Genomic DNA, 18,781 nt, shown 5'->3' with positions numbered 1-18,781 from the left:
TAACGAGGCCACATCTCCAGGGGGCTTGCTACCCTTATGTATGTATGACCCTAGTGCAGGGGCGGGCTGGCCCGGGGGGCAGGGAGCAGCGCCCCCCCGGGCCGCTCGGTCAGACCGCTACTCGGGCCGGGGGGGGTAGGTTATTTTCCGTCATGCTTTCATGGTGTTGGTGTGTCACAAGTATGGTCAGTGAGTCACAGATTGTTTCTAAATAAAACTGAAAATGGGAACAATATAGTTTGTGGATGTTGGAACATTTAAGTTCCAGTAGAAGTTTTAAACACAAACAACATATGTAAAAACAGTATTCAATTCATAAAGCTCATTACAAATGCTGGGTAATGTTTCCCTTTCATCTACAATTATTACTGGAGTTCACATCTCAGTAAAGATAGAGCAAATACATACAGAGCCCCAAATATTAACTATAGGGTGGGGGACCTATAGCCATTACATACCAGCATATACAGCACAATATGTACAAGAGGCCATTGACAGATGCAGTTTAAATTTCAGGATAACACAGGGTGATTTTTTTTTTCAAGGCTAAGGGGTATATTTATTAAACTGCAGGTTTGAAAAAGTGGAGATGTTGCCTATAGCAACCAATCAGATTCTAGTTATCATTTTGTAGAATGTGCTAAACAAATGAAAGCTAGAATCTAATTGGTTGCTATAGGCAACATCTCCAATTTTCCAAACCCATAGTTTAGTAAATCTAGCCCTAAGTCTTATTTGACCTTAGACAGGGAAGCTATTTGCCCCCAGTCCTGCAGTATCATATCACAATAGCCCCCATAATAAATGACACAACACCAAGAAGTGTAGAGAATATGGCCACAGATTTTTATTCATTAATATCCATTATAACCCTAAGGGGAGGGGCATAGCAAAAAAACCATGTGTCACAAAGGGTCCCAACAACCATGCCCATTAACCAAGGGTTGTGCATACCAACTGGCAACCTTAGGGACTAACATAAGACAGGGGTGTAATAACCCATTCCATGGGACAGGAACTCTTCAGGACCAGTTCTCACCATTTCCTAAAGACAACCAATTAGTCTCATTTCCTTAACAGCCACAAAGGGGTAATTTCACACCACTATCCCCAATCATTAAATAGCACTCTGCACTGCTTTCTGTATAGCCACATTAAACATATTCAGACCAGTATCTGATGAGTGTACACCATCCTGATTATATAGCCCAGGTGTGTTATCTTCCAACTCACAATGTCTGATTTCAAATGACCCCATCATTCCAATGTAATCTGACCTTTTTATTCACTGTCTTGAGGGTCCTAATGAGAGCAATATAACTTATGGCCATTGTATAATTACAGACCCCCATCAACCTGCAAACATTTTGCATATTGCTAAATAGGACTATGTCCCTGCAAAATCCCTAACACCAATGTCCCTGCAAATATTTAACACCAATTCTATGGATTTTATCTGCCACCTATCATTTCCCCCTACATGCAGGATTATCACAACTAGGCATTGAGCTTCACTATGGATCCTCACCAAATCTAAGATCGCTTGGGACCAACAAAGGCCACTCAGTCCTTACCAATGCAGCTCCAACTTAGCATCAATTCCCAAGTTCTGTCCTAGTAGAAGCTCTGCCTCCCTTAATCTTGCTCAGTGTATGTAAGAGCCCCAGTATATCCATCATTTTACAGACCTAGGAAATTCAACAGTAAAAAATTTTTAACAAAAATTGTCAATCTTTGGGCCCATTCTACATTATTCAAAATGTACTTTCTTTTTATCGTATCCCCTTTTATCATATATACATATACTTTATATCCATCCAGATTAACTTGGTCTACAAGTCATACATGTAACCTTTACCAGTTTGACCACCTTCTCCCCGTTCTTCAAGCTCACGATCCCCTTCTCTTTCTGGCAAAAAGCATGGAGGCAGCAGCAGCCTTCAGTAGATAAGTGTTTTGTTTTCTTGCAGTTGCCATAATCAATATATTCTGTATAGCACCAGAGAGAGAGAGAGAGAGAGAGAGAGAGAGAGAATGGCGTCAGGAGCTTGCTGGGAGGGGGCTTCAAGAAAAGAGTCTAGATTAGTTGCTATCACTGCGATTCCCTGGAGGTTGCAAGCTATGGTGATGTCTGCTACCACAATAGGATCGGTGGGGGGGCAGCAGTGGGAGCATTGCCAAAATTAGATGAGGGAACAAGTGAAGAAGACGAATCCCCCAATGTATTTGAAATGTCGCTGACGTCTTGGGGAGAGATAATGAAGGAGACCCTTAGAGAAGTCTTTTAGGGGTGGCAGTTTAAAAAGAATGTGATCCAAAAGCAAAAGCAAAATGTTGCAGCAAAATTGTCATTTGTACTAGTGTAATTTGAGTTTCGCATATCTTAAGAGATGTGCAACTTAAATACAGCATTTATATGCAGCCACGGCAAAGATACTTCATTCATCATCATCATTAGCTTGGCGATGATGGCTACTGAAACTGCGAAAAATAAACATAGAGATAGAAGGGATGTTCCTCTCCCTTAAATGAATAACCGGCACCAGTGCTATAGGCTACTGTTGCAGGGGACAACTAGCACGGTGTCCCCCTGGAAAAGCAGTGACCCACACAAGATTTTGCCAGGCAATAATGTGAACCAATAATGTGCCCTCAAAAACAAAAGCAGTGGAAGAGGTTATTTAAAAGGATTTCCTGCTTCCTTTTCATATAAACATGCCTCCTGAGTACTGTACATGGGAGGGAAAATGAGTGAATTACACATACCTGCCAACTGCCCTGATTTAGGTGGTACAGACCCAATTTAGGGCTCGTCCCGCCATCCTAACGGGCAAGTTTGATCCATGGATTGGAATGTTGTTAGATATGTAAAGTTCGCTGCTGCTTTGCATAGAATGGATCTTTTAAGGAAGGGTAGAGGCAGGGCCGGTGCTAGGGTCCTCGGCGCCCTAGCCACAATTTCAAAATCCGCCCCCCCCAGGCACAATTTTAAAATCCGCCCCCCCAGGCACAGTTTTAAAATCCGCCCACAACCCCCCCCCCCCCATGTCTTTCCTTACCTTAACTTGGCTCCATAAAGCTGCTCCTCTCTGCCAGGTTCCGTCCATCACTGACACTGTCGGGCCGTGATGATGATGTCACGCCTGACAGTCAGTGAGTGGAGGGGAGGAGATGGAGCGCCCCACCAGCTGTTGGAGGGGAAGGTGGCGGTGGTGATCCATAGCCCCTCCCCTCTCCCTGTGGATCTATCTGTAGTTGTGCGGCAGCCGTGGAAGGTATGTTCAGCGGTCGCCGCACAGTTTTAAAGTACAATAATAAATGTATTTTAATTCTGTGGCGCCCATCAGAGCCCGGCACCCTAGGCAATTGCCTAACCTTGCCTAATGGGAGCACCGGGCCTGGGTAGAGGGGTAAGAAGTATACTGCAGAAGTGCTAGGTACACCCCAAGGGTGTTGCAACAGCCCCATCATGATGTCACCATGCTCCTTCTCTGATTGTCCCAATTTATATCTGCAAGTATAAGAGGTATGACCATATGCTGTCCATTTTTCCTCCTATCCTTTAATCAAATTGTCAAACTAAAATTAAAGTATATACTGTATGTTCCAAAAAAATAACTAAAAACCATATATATTTTACTGGGAGTATCTAACAAATAAAAATGGAACTTTTGGATTAACCGACTCAGTAAATACTGAAGCTGGTCTCCTACTCAGACTTAGAATTTTGGGTAGTTATATTATATTATATTATATTTGTACAGACCTAGGGATCTCTTGTCATCAAGGGGTTTACATACAGATATATTCAAAAACAGTTGCAAATACAGAAAGACCTATCCTGTACTTCTGGAAATGTTTTGTATGAAATCAAGCCCTCTGCATACAGATAGAAGAGTGATTAATGTAACTCAGTTAGGAAATGTTTGCCTTAGTTCCTCATTTGTATCTGGCTAATATTGGCCAGCCCCATGCAGCCATGTGATATAGAGACAGAGGAGAGAGACAGCCGGAGAAGTAGGAGTAATAGATCTAATGAAGTCACAAATTTATATATCTAGTAAAAGAATTTATGAAAGCAATCTTACAGAATTTAGAGTTATACCAGAGATTAGCAGGATGAGGGAGATGTCAGACTGCCAGGATTAGGGAGAAGGGAAAGTTTGTTGTTAATGTTTGTGTTTGTGGACTGGATACAATGTGTTCCCAGAGACAGCACCTCAGTCTCTGTGTTCTTCTATCAGGTAAGAGATGGGGTTAAGGGTGGGGATGTGATACATGTTATGTTATCTCTGTAACTGAGTTTCCTGCATATACTGTATTACAGTGCTCAATGTGTTATGCTTTCGATGGTCTTGTACACAGGGAATTATACTGGGTCTGGTCTAATTAGTAGTATTGTCAGTATCAGAATTTACACATATGTCTGTAACATATGGTGACATTCAATGCACGAGAAATGTTAGCAATCTTAAAATATAGCGTTGCTTTTATTATATCGAACAAATTTATGATGTGAATTTTCCTGTTGTTATTAAACCACTCAGTGTTAAGGAAAAGAGAGACTAATTTGCTACAGAAGACTCCCAATAGTCTTTAGGGGTTCAAAATAGTTAAAATCTTACTTACCTGTCCCCCACTGTAGCTTGCTGTTGGTGGGGGCCTGGAGAAGAGGCAGGGACTGATGACGTAATTTCTTATTTTGCTAACCAAGTGTCTTTGATCCTTTAACTGGGGTGGAGGAGTCTGTTTTTTTAACTTCTCTGACTTAATATATTATTTGAGACTTTTCTGGGAGTATGATTTGCAGATGTTTATCCCTCTGTAATATTGGCCAGTGCTTCCTTATAATACTTTCAAGGACTTTTGAGTATATCATTGAACTGTGGGATGAAGAGCCTGTTTTCTTCCGCTGATACATTGTCATCCTCTTATTTTCATCAGTTCTGTTCTGTCCAACTCTAATTTATTCATATGTTCTATTTATCAACCTTCTGTCATAATTTCATTCTATAAATCTCTATTTGAGGGTGGAGGTTGACTCATATTGGTGGAGAAATTGGTCTACAGGAACGTCACTTAGCTACCTTGCTCTTTGGATAGGTCGTTCCTGGACACACTCATTACATAACCACCCGCTTTTACACTTTTCCTCATACGACACGTAGTGCCACCAAAAGTAGTCCAAGAAAGGACAACTGGTAAACTGGCGACAGTGTCAAAGGGTCATGGGCACCAAAGACTCATTGATGTGAATGGGTATCGAAGGCTATCCCGTCTGGTCCAATCCCACTGAAGAGCTACTGTAGCAAAAATTGCTGAAAAATGCTGGCATGTGAGTGCCAGAACTGGACTATGGAATAATAGAAGAAGTTGGCCTGCTCTGATGAACCACATCTACATCATATGGCCAGTTGGGTACATTTATCTGGGGAAGAGATGGCACCAGGATGCACTATGGGAAGAAGACAAGCCGGTGGAGACAGTGTGATGCTCTGGGCAATGTTCTGCTGGGAATCCTTGGGTCCTGGCATTCATGTGGATGCTACTTTGACACGTACCCCCTACCTAAACATTGTTAAGGACCAAGTACACCCTTTCATGTAACGGTATTTGCTGATGGCCACACTGCAAAAATTGTTCAGGATTGGTTCGAGGAAAATGACAAAGGGTTCAAGGTGTTGACTTGGCCTCCAAATTCTGCAGATCATATCTCATCAAGCATCTGTGGGATGTGCTGGAAAAACAAGTCCGAGCCATGGAGGCCCCACCTCCCAACTTACAGGACTTAACGGATCTGCTGCAAATGCCTTGGTGCCAGATACCACAGGACACCTTCAGAGGTCTTGCGGAGTCCATGCCTTGACAAGGCAGAGATGTTTTGGCGGCATGAATGAGACCTACACAATATTAGGCAGGTGGTTTTAATGTTGTGTCAGTGTATATATTTATTATTATTATTTTTGTTCCTCTTCCAAATGCATGGTGGAAGTAGACAGATATTTTTGCACTAGTATAATGTTACAAAGTTACGAAATCTGCCTCCCCCTTACTTGTACACAGTAACCACTGGTATTTTGCAAGAAATATTATAGGAAGGAGAAAGAGACAGATAAAGAAAATCTAAAATACTAAAAGAGTGTCATCTATAGTAAATCCAATTAGTGAAAGACGCAATAAAGAAGAATTTGCTATCTGGGTCTGTAATGTCAATAAAAAACATGCAGCTACTGGAGAATTTCCTATTTAAAATCCCACCACCCCTACCTTCCATCCTCCATCTATTTTCAGTGGATTCAAATATCCCTCATTTGTATTTGTCTTTTAACTGGAGAGAGATTTTTTACTGGACTAAATGTGTGTTGAGGGAATTATATGAATTTAATGGGCCTGTGTGCAAGAGTTGTGCTTGGTCATCCACTCATATGTGACATGGTGAGAATGGTATGGGGACATATGTGACATTGAAAGAGTATGGAGGGAATATGTGGCAAATACCTTCCCCGTTTTCCCATCATCACATGTTCTCCTTTAACATTATCCCTTAGTCACGTGGGCGTTTCATGTCCTATTTTGATGCTGCATGTGCTCCAAGCCCCTCCCTCTTTTCCACAACAGGTTCCTATCTGCTGTGGTGTCCTCAGGAAACAAGGAGAAAGAAGGAGAAAGAAGGAGGTGAGGCCATAGAGAAAAGTGTTGCCATAGAGGAGAGCACAGGTGTCTCCTCTCCACTCTGTGGCCAGAGTGGAGAGGAGACATTGTGGGCCCTGTATTTGAGAAACTAAATACAGACCAGAAGTCCAGTTCTGTCCAGATGCCAATGGGGAGTCCAAATCCAGTCCTAGTGTCCAGAGAGAGTCCAGATTTGGTAAAAGTGTCTAGAGAGAGTCCTGGTCCCGCCCAGGCACCCAGGGAGAGGCAAAATCCACTCCACTTGCTCAGAGACACTCAGGTTCAGAGGCCTTGCGGTGTCCAGATGTCCAGACCAGATCCAGGTGTTCAGCAGTGCCCAGGTGCCAACCTTCACCATCCGACCAAGTACTTTGTCCAGCAGAGAGCTTGCACTCCTTCAGTCTGGACACTGATGACCCAGGAGGCATATGGAGACCGTCAGAGCCCCCTGAGCCTTTCTTTGAGAACCACTGGGAGTCTAGACCTGGTGTGAGTAACACGGACACCTTTGCTCTGCACCAAACACAAGGCTGAAACAGCCCATGGTTTGCATGCCTACAGTCTGAACTTGAAAAATATTGCATAAACTACTAATCCCATCATCCTCCTTTTTAGAGAAGATTCAGTGTGCTTTTTATGAGTAATGGTTACATCTAACTTTTTCATTGTATTATCCAGTTTATAGAGTACTACATGCATGATGTTTACATATACAACGTTGCTGATTAATTTATAAAACACTGTGTCCAGTGCCAAAACACTTTGGCCCATTTTTAGTAAAACGCAGTGAAACTGAAAGCCCTGAGTTCTAAACAGAGATTATGGGGTATATTTATTAAACTGCGGATTTGAAAAAGTGAAGATGTTGCCTATAGCAACCAATCAGATTCTAGTTATCATTTTGTAGAATGTACTAAATAAATGATAACTAGAATCTGATTGGTAGCTATAGGCAACATCTCCACTTTTCAAACCCGCAGTTTATTAAATATACCCCTATGGCTCTCTTTCAATTGTGAACTGCCATGTCACGATTGAGAGCACACAGACCCGAAAAGGTACAAACATGTCATGTCCGTAGGTCTTTGTGTCGATGAGTGCTCACCTAAAGCAGGGTGATGCCTGGACTAAACTGCTGATGAAGCAAGCAGTAGAATGTGAACGATACAGACCTATGAACAGAAGACAAATCTCCATGGTGCCCGGTTACCAGTAAAGCCCTCTTTCTAGTTGTTGTTTGTAGTCATCAATTTATGGACCACTATATGTAGCATTGCTGTAATATTTTACATAGGGCTTTCAGTGTGATTATTCTATAATCCACCATTATATAGTGTTATAGTCTTTTAAGTGGTGATTATATTGTAACCTGTAATTCCTTAATAAAGTAGAGTTTAAGCTACAATTTGGCTATTTGCTTAATTATATCAGGACCCATGGTAATGATTCTATGGATGCTGCTGGTGCATCTGAGAGGACACAGAGGTGGTCCTTAGGTAGCATTAGCACTTCTAATATCTAAGGCCAATTGTTCTCTAAATTGCTCATAGCTTTATCTTCTGATATTTTTACATTGTGTAAATAAAGTGCCAGTGAAAATTGGTGGTTGGCCATATATTTGTTTTAATTGAATTTGTTAGGCCAGTTACACACTGGAGTGTTTTCGTTCAATAATCGGACAAATCAGCCGACATACGACCGTTTGGTTGGAAGTCGGGTTAGTGTCTATAGTGACACGATAGTCAAAGTCATTCCAAAGTGTCAATTGTCGGCTAATTTGGTTGGTCGTACTGTTTAATATTTTCTGACCAATCACTTAACGATCATGCAGTGTGTATGCACTCATGCTCACGATCTCCAAAGAGATTACAAAGTAGGGCTCTTTTCAGCGATGAATGTCCCGGTGAAAAAATGTAGAGAGTTCCTGTAGAAGGAATAATTAATTTGTTCGTTCTGAGACAGAATGTTTTGTTTCAAAGTCACAGAAGCTAACGGAATTCGTTAGGACATGTGGATAGCTATAAAAGGGCGGTCTTAATCAGTGTGACAATGTGACAATAATGAATAAATGAATATTGTGCTGTCATTCTCTGATGACGAGAGGACCAGATCTGAAGGTAAATCATGTCAGTGTTGACGCATGAATCGCCAGACTGATCGGACTTTCAGTCGTAGGTACAATCGTTTGAGATAACACGTCGGTCGGAAAATCCTTCAGTGTGTACTTAGGCTTAGTCAGAAATATTTTCTGGTGTTTTCAAACATGATACTTGTGAGTTTTTCTCCAACAATACTGTTCGGTTTTGCCCATATAAACGGAATTATTAATTCACCCTGGAAAGTCCTTATTTATTAATTATTGATGATTGGTATAACCTGATGTCGGCTTATTACCTGGGATTTGTATCCTTTAAAATGTGATTACTGTGCTGATTATACTCTGTTTTCTCTTCCAGTTCTCATTCTGTGGTTGGACCTGACCAGTGGGATGATGAATATTCAGCTGATCCCTCAGTATCCAGTGATCGGGGGATCTGTCACCCTGAGTGTTACTGGGATTACTGGGAGAATTCACACTTTCATTTGGTATAAAGGACCATATCCAGATGCTAAGTATCAAATCCTCACATATATTATTGGTGTTTCTTCCCCACAAATTAATGGACCTCTCTACTTCTCTCGGGCCAGACCTTTACCTCCCAGCTCATTACTGATCTCAGATCTTCATCTCACAGATAGTGATAATTACACAGTGAAGGTACAGACAGATACATCATCAGTGGACGCCTCTGTGACCCTGACAGTCTATGGTGAGTAATATGTTACCTCTGTCCCTGGCAGACATGTGATGGATACTTCTGTTCCTTCTACTCTGTGTGTGGCTGAATACAGTGTTAGTTACAGCTCTGAGGTTTAACTCATTGTCCCAGTGGCTGCTCATTGGGTAATCACCTGGCTGTGTCTATCTCCCATCAGCCCCTGTTACCAAATTGGGGTACATAGGGTGTGACCACTAATGAAGAACAATGATGCACCATTTTGAGGTAAGATGAAGTGATTGATGGGAGCTGGAACAAGCTGGTCTCTCTGATTTCATAGCAGTGGATAAGCAACTGTACTTGAGCAATGTCCATGCACACAGGATCCAGTGTTTACAAGAATTTGTGCGTACAGAAGTTATAAAAAGCTGTTATGAGAGCTGGTCCAGCAAAGAGACTCATTTTGATGACCATCTTCTTCAGAGACCAAACCATGAACCATATACTACATTCAATGAATATAAAACTGTATGAGCTCCTATTTTTTAAGATGCAGCAATAATTAACTGGGTGATACGTGTCTAAAGACTATTTTCCACTAAAATTCGGAAAGTTGGGGGGTATAATTTACATTCTGATTAGCTGTAGTAGCACTAGGTAACCCTAAGTAACAATCATCATCATTTATTTACAACAATCAGCAATGTCTTGAATGGCAATACTAAGGATGCCTATAACAATTCTTGCTCTATCTCCTATGACTCTGCAGTAAGGTGTAAGAGCGCTCACCTGTATTCTCTCCAGCACCTGTCAGTCGCTATGTAGCGCTCACCTGTATTCTCTCCAGCACCTGTCAGTCGCTAGCCTGGGTTGCGATTAGGAACTCATGTGATTCACTGTTGGAACATCATGTGACCCTGTGGCAGGGAATCCGAAATAAAGGGAGGATCTGACATCATACCTGTGTCAGATCAACAGGTTATACTCCTGACTACCCTTGTGTTCCCAGAGCTCTCTGTGGCTGTCTGCTTTTGCGTTCTGCTTCGAGTCCTGTATTATTCCTCCGTGAGGTCTCCGCATCTGAACCGTGCTTGTTTAACCAACTACTCTACTGCTCACTCCAGTGCACCGCAGACATCTGAACCGTGTACCGACTCGGCTAGTATATCACACCATCCTCCTGTTAACTTCATTACCCCGCGGCCTTCAGAACTGTGTACCAACCAGCTTGACTACAAGACCACTTACCTGTCATCCACCTTCTGTACCTCCAGTCCGCATCCAGCGCTCCACCCGCTCTGTTCTGCTTGTCCTTACCTACTCACCAGTGAATACCACAGTTCTCTCAAAGGTATTTACTTCCACTCCTTGTATTGTCAGTTTCACCTATCTTGCTCGCGTCTAGGGGCCAAACCAAGGACCGCGACCTGCAGTTCCATTGCAGCTAAGTCCATCCCACCTTTCAGTGGTTCTTGGAGAAAAACAGGGGGCTGTTAGACTCAGCGCCTTGCTAGGTCCTTGCAAATCTAGACCGAGTGCATCCGGAACGTAACATAAGGCCGATTACATACTACAGAAAATTTCTCCTGATGCGATATCGTTAATGATTTTACCAACGACTGAAAGTCCCGGTCAGCAGCCGATTCATGTGTACACACTATACACATTTTACATCATTTACCTTCAGATCTGTTCTCTTCATCTGTCATAACCATCGGCTGAAAAGACGTTGACTCTGTAACCTCTATGCGGCTCTGCCTACACTGCTGGTCCTGAGTGCGTACACACTGCAGAATTTGCCCAACATCATTCCATCATTTATAGAGACTTTTAGTCCGTTCATAAAATCAAATGAAACGATACGATGTGCTTTTGAAATATAATTGTTCATCCTTGGAGCACACGCACTAATGCGATATCAGACCTAACAGTTGTTTATCGTATTATTGGCCTGATAATCGGGAGAAAATACTGTAGTGTGTACCCAGCCTTTGCATTTATTATCTCCTAGATGTGTATTAGTGTCCACCCTGTATGTTATTGTGTGTATTAGTGTTTAGCAGTTCTTGTACTATGTTTTGCTGTTTTTTGGGTGGTTTCTTGTGCTATCTTGTACCTGAATGTCTGCCTTGGCATGTGTGTGTGCGTAAATCTTTGAAGACATTAAGCAGGCATTCAGCAGTATAAGACATAGAACACTCCATAGACTACACTATGCCACTATTATAGATATTAATACTTAAAATTAGAAGATATTATGTGTATAGATGATATGTAATTGCAAAAATGTTCTATTACGAGTTTATACTTTAATTTTCGTGACAGCATAAGGCTCCCGTGTGTCCCAGTTTGCCAGGACAGTCCTCTTTATTACACATGAATTTGTTACCGCATAATACTCATTTTCTCATCATTTAAACTCCTGATGAACCAAAATGTTTTTACCTTATTTGGGACCTAATAGTACATATGGACTGGATTTTTGGGAATACGCAAACTTCAGTTCAAGTGGGTGTCCCGTTTCTTCAGTATGTTATTAGAATTATGTTAGCTCTATGACCATTCTCCTCTGTCTCCAACAAATATGAAACATAATTCATGTTACCTACCAGTAAAATTTCCTGCATCTTAGCTTCATAGCGTACTGTATATACTGGTATCTAGAGTATTCTAGATCACATCTAGAACCATGGGCAATTAGTGCATATACAGTATTATATGTGGAAAAACAATTTGCCCCAAATAGCCTTTATATTTTTAAATAAAGGATTTAAATTGACAATTGTAAATCAAATACCATTCATTTTCATGAAATAATTACAAACTAACATTGTGTTTACTCTGTATGAAGTCAGTTTTTAGAAATACAGTCCTAATAATTAAACATATTTTTAGCATGTGGGTTAATTTGGATATAGATAATACAGGCTTTGATATTTTAACAGCTATTTACTAAAATTGCTCAAAGATACAAATCTGCACAAAAACTATAGCAACCAATCAGACAGTAGTTTTCATCTGACTAGTACTAGTTAAACAATGAAAGCAAATGTTTGATTGGTTGATTTGTTGAGTTCACATTTGCGACTTGTACGTTTGGCTGCTGTAGTCAACATTTGTTAACACATTTGTTAACACACTTGACAAAGAGAAAGTCATTTCCATACTTCCTGGACACTGTGTCACAGTTATTCTCTATTCTAAAGATCTAATGTGGCCTAAATTATCATTCTGACACGAAGACTGTGAATATGCTTTGGCCTGGGCTCTTCCTCTTTGGCATTAGCAAGGTCCTGATGAATAGTACTGTAGCGCTTAAGCAAAGATTTGATAACCGTGGCATGACTAAAAATGTCTTCATTCAAATAATACATATCTGCCAAGTCACTTGCACTTTGGGACAATACACTATTCAATTCACAATCACAGCAGAATGGCTGGACTGATAAGGGTTGATCACAAGATTTTTAACAGTGTCTTAATAATTTTTGGAAGACTGAACTATCCAGCAATGACATGAATCTTTTCTGTTTAATACAGTAGTGGAAGTGGGGGGTATACGGTGGTACGCCATACCGCCACTTCTCCCACTGCCTTCATTGTAACACTATCACATTCCAGTCACTTACATTCCCATTACATTTTTCATACCGCCACTTCTAAATTTCTATATCGCCACTTCTAAATATCCACTTTGACCACTGATCACAACTGTCAAGAATTAAGAAGAAGTAAATATTTGGGTATTACTATTTGAAAACCATGTCTCCAACCAAAGGAAAACATCCTTTAGTCTTTTTTGAAAATATTGTGCAAGTGAAAATATCCTGTAAACTAACCCTAAGTTCTTACCCAGAGGAAAATTCAGGACACTTGGTGAAATATCTGGAAAAATTTCCATGAAAGGTGATGTTACTTTGTGTTACCTCTTTAGGAATATTTACCATTTAACGTATATTTTTAGTTTACATGTTTTTGTAATTGAGATTAGTTTCCACTCAAAAATCTTTAGTTTATTGGCTTGCATATGCTCTTCTGCAATGTTTCCTAAATACACTGCTTTGTTCTTTTCGGTAATGCCGTTATATCATCAAGTAGAGCTGTTTATTATATTTACCCTGAGACAGAGAGGGATCCTCCATTAGCTAACTTAAGCTTTCACCTACAGCCCAGCGGGCACTGAGGGCCCCCATTAATCTAACTAGTTATTATGTTTTCAATTTGGACAATGTGAAGGGGGGAGGGCAAACAATATGTTGCAGGGGGGCCCATGGAGTCTTAATCAGACTCTGCCCTAAGTTAAGGTTCTGTTTAAAAAGTGTAAAAGTTAAATATGAACATTATCCGGATTTTAGTTACTATGATAAAGATTTGTTAAATGTTTGGTTGGTTGTTTTTTCCATCCAATAGACCCTCAGAAGTAATTTTAATGTAAACTACCAATACAATATAGGTTTGTTAAAGGCAACTGATTGGATGGCAGCCTTAGCTTGTCCAGTCAGCTGTCTCTAACAACTTGACACCAAATAGTTTGCATTTAATCTTCTCCAGGCTGCCAGCCCTGGAACACTATTGGATGATAGTGCTGTTGATTTACTAGATGGAAAAAAATGTTTATTGAAATATCCTTTAATTAAATAAATCACACACCCCTGATTACTAAATTAAAAACCAACCATTTAATGTAATAGTCAACATCTCTAAAACACAACAAGAACCTGGAATAGTGAATTGATCTCCCATAAATACCATTATGACATTGCACATTGGAAGGAACTGAATGGGGAAAGAGACTTAGATAGCAGACATTACATCTACTTACAGTGCATCTGACTGTGGCTATGTAACACCTGGTGGTGGCGGCTTCTGTCTGGCAAGTTGCGGATTGTGTGGTCATGACTATTCTTAAAGGATAAAAAGCTTTATAAAAATGTATTACAACAACATTTTTTTTTCATTGTGGTTGTTGTTAAATATGTCAAATTGAGTTGTGTTATAGTTATACTGATTATTTAGCTAACAGCCACTCCCATGTATAAGGATCACCTTCACAGCAATTGGCCAGAGGAGAAAGCAACTAAGAGGAGACTGACTTAGTGGACACAATAGTCAACTTCTGGATCTCAGACATCTAAAAATGTTTCTTGACAATTCATGACCACCAATGTTCTACACATGGGCAAGAAGAAAAACTCAAGGCTTTATAATCTGCTCTTCCTTCTATCCATATCTCTTTTTTTATGTCCATATCTCCAAATGATACAAACTTCCAAAGAGGAATAATTAAAGGGGTTCTGCCACCAAAACTAGCAGTATATAGTGCAAGCAAAAGTCTGGTGGTGGGCCTTTGGATGAAGTTGTACTGTAAATTTTGCCACTAGAACCTATATAAGATTTGTTATAGTAATAAACCATTTCTTGTACTCACCCTCTAGATACAAAGTCACGTAGCTCAGAAGAAAATACTCTCCCTGCAGAATTGTGTATTCCCATATGTCTTACTGAACTTGTTTATTAACCCGACATAAATGTAACTTTCCTTTAAATTAAGGAAAATATTAGATGTGATCTATTTCAATTGACTGACACTTAAACCGGTGTATTGTGGGAGGGTTGTCATGTTGTGCCCACAGAGTTACTCAGTTAGAACATTGGCGGAACACTGCGGATGGCAAGTGTCCTAGGATTGGGATACTCACCGTCTGAGTATTCAAGGCTATGGCTTAGTTGGAGTTGTCCTTCAACACGTCACCTAGTATTGAACTGTTAATTAATAGCCTAAGATGTTACATTTTATTGTTAATCAGCTTTTCCTAAAATACTAATATATTAAAACTAATATATAAAAACTAATATAACATTTTTATTTGTCAGAATTCTCCCCTGGGTCGGACGCAGGAACTATCATTGGAATTTTGGTTGCAGTTCTGTTATCGGTGGCTCTTGTTAGTATGTTAATTTACCTGCTCATTATACGCAAACGGCAAAACAAGTAAGTATCCTCCGTAAGATAATATGTCCTATCAGTCAGCTGGAGAAGATAACCTAGAACCTCCCAGTTCTTGCACAATTATGTTGTCTTCTTTCTTCCTCTGTGTTGTCCTTCATTGTATACCATTGTTATCTCCATAACATTTCATACTCATAGTCGCCAAACGTCTCTAATTTCTAGAGATAGATCCAGTTAAAGATTTGTCCCTGGAAAATGCTGTCCCTGTAATCGTCTGTTTCTCACTAATGATCATCTGAACAATACAGTTTAACTTATTCTCTTATTCGATTGTCATTCTTATATTATTTTCTTATTGTCTGGACTTCACATTATCGTTTATGTAAGAAGAGTATTTAAAACACCACAAAATAACATATTAGTAGAAAAGTGTCCATGAGTTTTAATGTAAAATGTTGGCAATATGTATTTTCTGATGAACATACTGTATTTTTCAGGCCATCGAATAACGTGAATTCTGTGACAGAAGTCCCATCTAGAAATGGTAAGTTGTATCACACATGTACTAAATGTAAGGTGTCCACACAATGAGAAATACTGCAGCTGATATCAGGTAATTGGGCCGATAAGGCAACATGTGTGGATTGAAGACTTATGGGTTCTTACAATAAAGATCTTCTAGAAACCAAAAAGGAAAATTATCAGTGATGATGGAAAATGTGGTCCTAGAACCGCTTCAGAGGTCTTCGCCTATAGCAGCCACCTTTCCCGTAGAGCTAGACGTGCTCACAGGTACTCAGATGCCGCCAGGTCTTGTTCTCTAGTAGTAGGAGCTGATAACCTGTTATTGCAGCGCAGGTATTACAAAGAGGAGGAATCAGGTATCCAGGCAAAGGTTTCAGGGTCACGAGCAAATCAGCAAAGTCAGTAGTCAAGCCAAGGGTCAGGGTCACAGGCAAATCAGTAATGTCAAAATCCAGGCATGGGGTAAGTAACGGTAACACAGAAGAGAGCAAGTACAACAACAGCAGGAGAAGTATGCTAGCAAGCAGGGACTATAACCGGCAGTGAGGCCCAGTCCTCACTGCCTTAAATACTTTGATGTACAAATCAGTAAAAGGGGAGGACAGGGCTGACAATCAGCCTCAGGAGGCTGCTAATTAATTATTATCTTAGAACTAGCATAGGTCATATCACAAACCAGGAACATGTATGAAAATATAAATGACAATTAGAATCATGTAAGCGCTCCCCCTGGAGTTGGAGGATGTTCCTTCACCCTCCTACTGTATGCCACAAAGATATCAGTGCATTGTAACAAATGCACGTGCACGGCTGTTACCTCACGCCAGGATGCGGCGTACCGCCGTGGCTCGTGACACAGAAGATGACCACTGTCGCCCTGTGTCGACTACTTCAGTAGAGCCACAAGGGACCCAGGCGATCAACCGGAGTTGTCTGTTCCTCCAGATGTCATTTGATTTGGCCACACACGTGTATGGTTATATTGTACAGTAACATAGCAAAATTGGCCCGCACGCGGCTGCTGTATACTTGCAACCTGAGAATGACTTGGCACACGTATACAGTCAGCGTGTCTAGGTGTACCGTGACTTTAATAACTGTTATGTTTTTAATTACAATTTTTTTATTTAGATATCATTATGTGACAAAGCCTTTGTATTTTTTTGTGTGTGAAACATAATCCAGCCAGTGTAAATTATGATTTTGTATTTGACAAAGATTGGGACAACCAAAAACCTGTTTATATTAGGGATTTCACACTGGCTGATGTTATGTAGACGGAATGGAGGTCATACGAGTATGTAAAGTATAGTTAAGACATGAAAAGTTAACAAAGGTGGATGGTTCCCTTTAATGACCAGATTTTATAGTGAGAGAAAGGGTGTACAGTTAAGAGAAGGGGAAGGGTCTTCAGCTTTGATGAAGGACCTAATAATCTAAACAGGGCTGGTGCTGGGGTTTTCAGCACCCGTCTGCATTGAGTTTATTCATGTGCTGACCCCTCAGGTACTCCTGAGCCCATTCCAATAGATAGATATCTATCTATAGATAGAGATAGATAGATAGATATATAGATATATATATATATATATATAGATCTCTCTCTCTCTATATATATATATATATATATATATATATATATATATATATATATATATATATATATATATATATATATATATATACACACACATACACACATACACACATACACACACACAGATAGATTATGTAGATATATAGATTGACATTCATCCCCATAAAAGCATTAGTCCTGTTTGGGTATTTGCCAATATTAGGCACCTCAATGCTTCTGAATGAAAATGGATTACATAAATAAATGTTATTATCACTAGAAGTTCTGCTATGATATGGTAAACAATGAAATGCCTTCTCCCCCCAAAAAAGGGCATTTATTTAAAGATGTCTGGTAACACCCTACAGCCACCCACCACTACTCAAACATTCCAGACTTCACAATTTTGTATTTTGTTAAACTTCTATAAAAAAAACAAAAATATCAGGTTAACTTTTTTTTGAAACACCAGTTACAAAACAATATTATTTTACTCCAAATATCGAGAATTTCCTGTGAACAGAGCCCAGCTGGTAACTCAGTTCTGTTTCTCAAAAACAAGAACATGTGGCTTTGTGTAACCTCGTCTGTCATCACAATGTACTGGTGCGAAGAATACAGGACTTGTGCAATACCCTAGAGGGTTGGGAGAGTTCCTGGTCACCACTGTTACCACTGTAACGGGATCATGTTATACAGAAGTGCAGACGACCGATGAGGAAGTGTAGATGGAAATTATGAAGTTTCAGGAACATTGGTTTGAGGTGTTTTCTTCCGAATTTACGCCTGGTTTCTTTCTCTCTCTATCTAGAAAAGTATTTTCTTTAGGTGTTTAGGTCAAAATGCTAAAAGCAAAGCATATAATTTAATGTTTATGTCACGGTCATAGCTTTCACTTTGGTTTCACCAAAGAACACCCACCAATCACAATAGACACTCCCTCCCTGTATATGTATATGTAATATATATATATATATATATATATATATATATATATATATATATATATATACCCCCATACTATCAGGCTCAACAATGAAGCTCAATCCTTCCTGATCTGCCAGACAGATAAGACCTTGCTAGTCCCAATCTCCTTTCACTACTCTATATTTCTAATCCACGTTCTGTGTTCTAGCCTATCCTACCAACCTTGCTCCTACCCCCTTCATCCAATGAAACCCATATCCCACCTCCCTCTACCCACTCCCTATTTTTAAACCTCTCCCCCATCTCATCACCTTCCCTACTTATCCTTCTCCTACCTCCTTCAAGCAATGTCAGTAAGCCCAAGCTGGAGCT

The 18,781-nt window shown here is 40.2% G+C and overlaps 2 protein-coding genes across 5 annotated transcripts in view; both read left to right on the top strand.

The window, feature by feature from the left end:
- LOC142107490 (cell adhesion molecule CEACAM8-like) overlaps window positions 1-18,781 on the top strand; it is a 119,542-nt gene that overhangs the window by 39,964 nt on the left and 60,797 nt on the right. For 2 of the 3 annotated variants that reach the window (XM_075190942.1, XM_075190938.1), the window contains exons 1-2: window positions 3,979-4,244; window positions 9,129-9,482. In XM_075190942.1, the coding sequence (XP_075047043.1) occupies window positions 4,199-4,244; window positions 9,129-9,482 (400 nt within the window). In that variant the 5' untranslated portion in view covers window positions 3,979-4,198. Of the gene's footprint in view, window positions 1-3,978; window positions 4,245-9,128; window positions 9,483-18,781 lie in introns of those variants that run through there. The other variant, XM_075190939.1, reaches the window with a different exon arrangement.
- LOC142107491 (cell adhesion molecule CEACAM8-like) overlaps window positions 1-18,781 on the top strand; it is a 368,458-nt gene that overhangs the window by 343,405 nt on the left and 6,272 nt on the right. The window lies entirely within an intron of this gene.

Source organism: Mixophyes fleayi, chromosome 11, assembly GCF_038048845.1.
Source record: "Mixophyes fleayi isolate aMixFle1 chromosome 11, aMixFle1.hap1, whole genome shotgun sequence".
In the NCBI taxonomy this organism is placed as follows: Eukaryota; Metazoa; Chordata; class Amphibia; order Anura; family Limnodynastidae; genus Mixophyes; species Mixophyes fleayi.
This window is presented reverse-complemented; position numbering and strand designations above follow the sequence as displayed.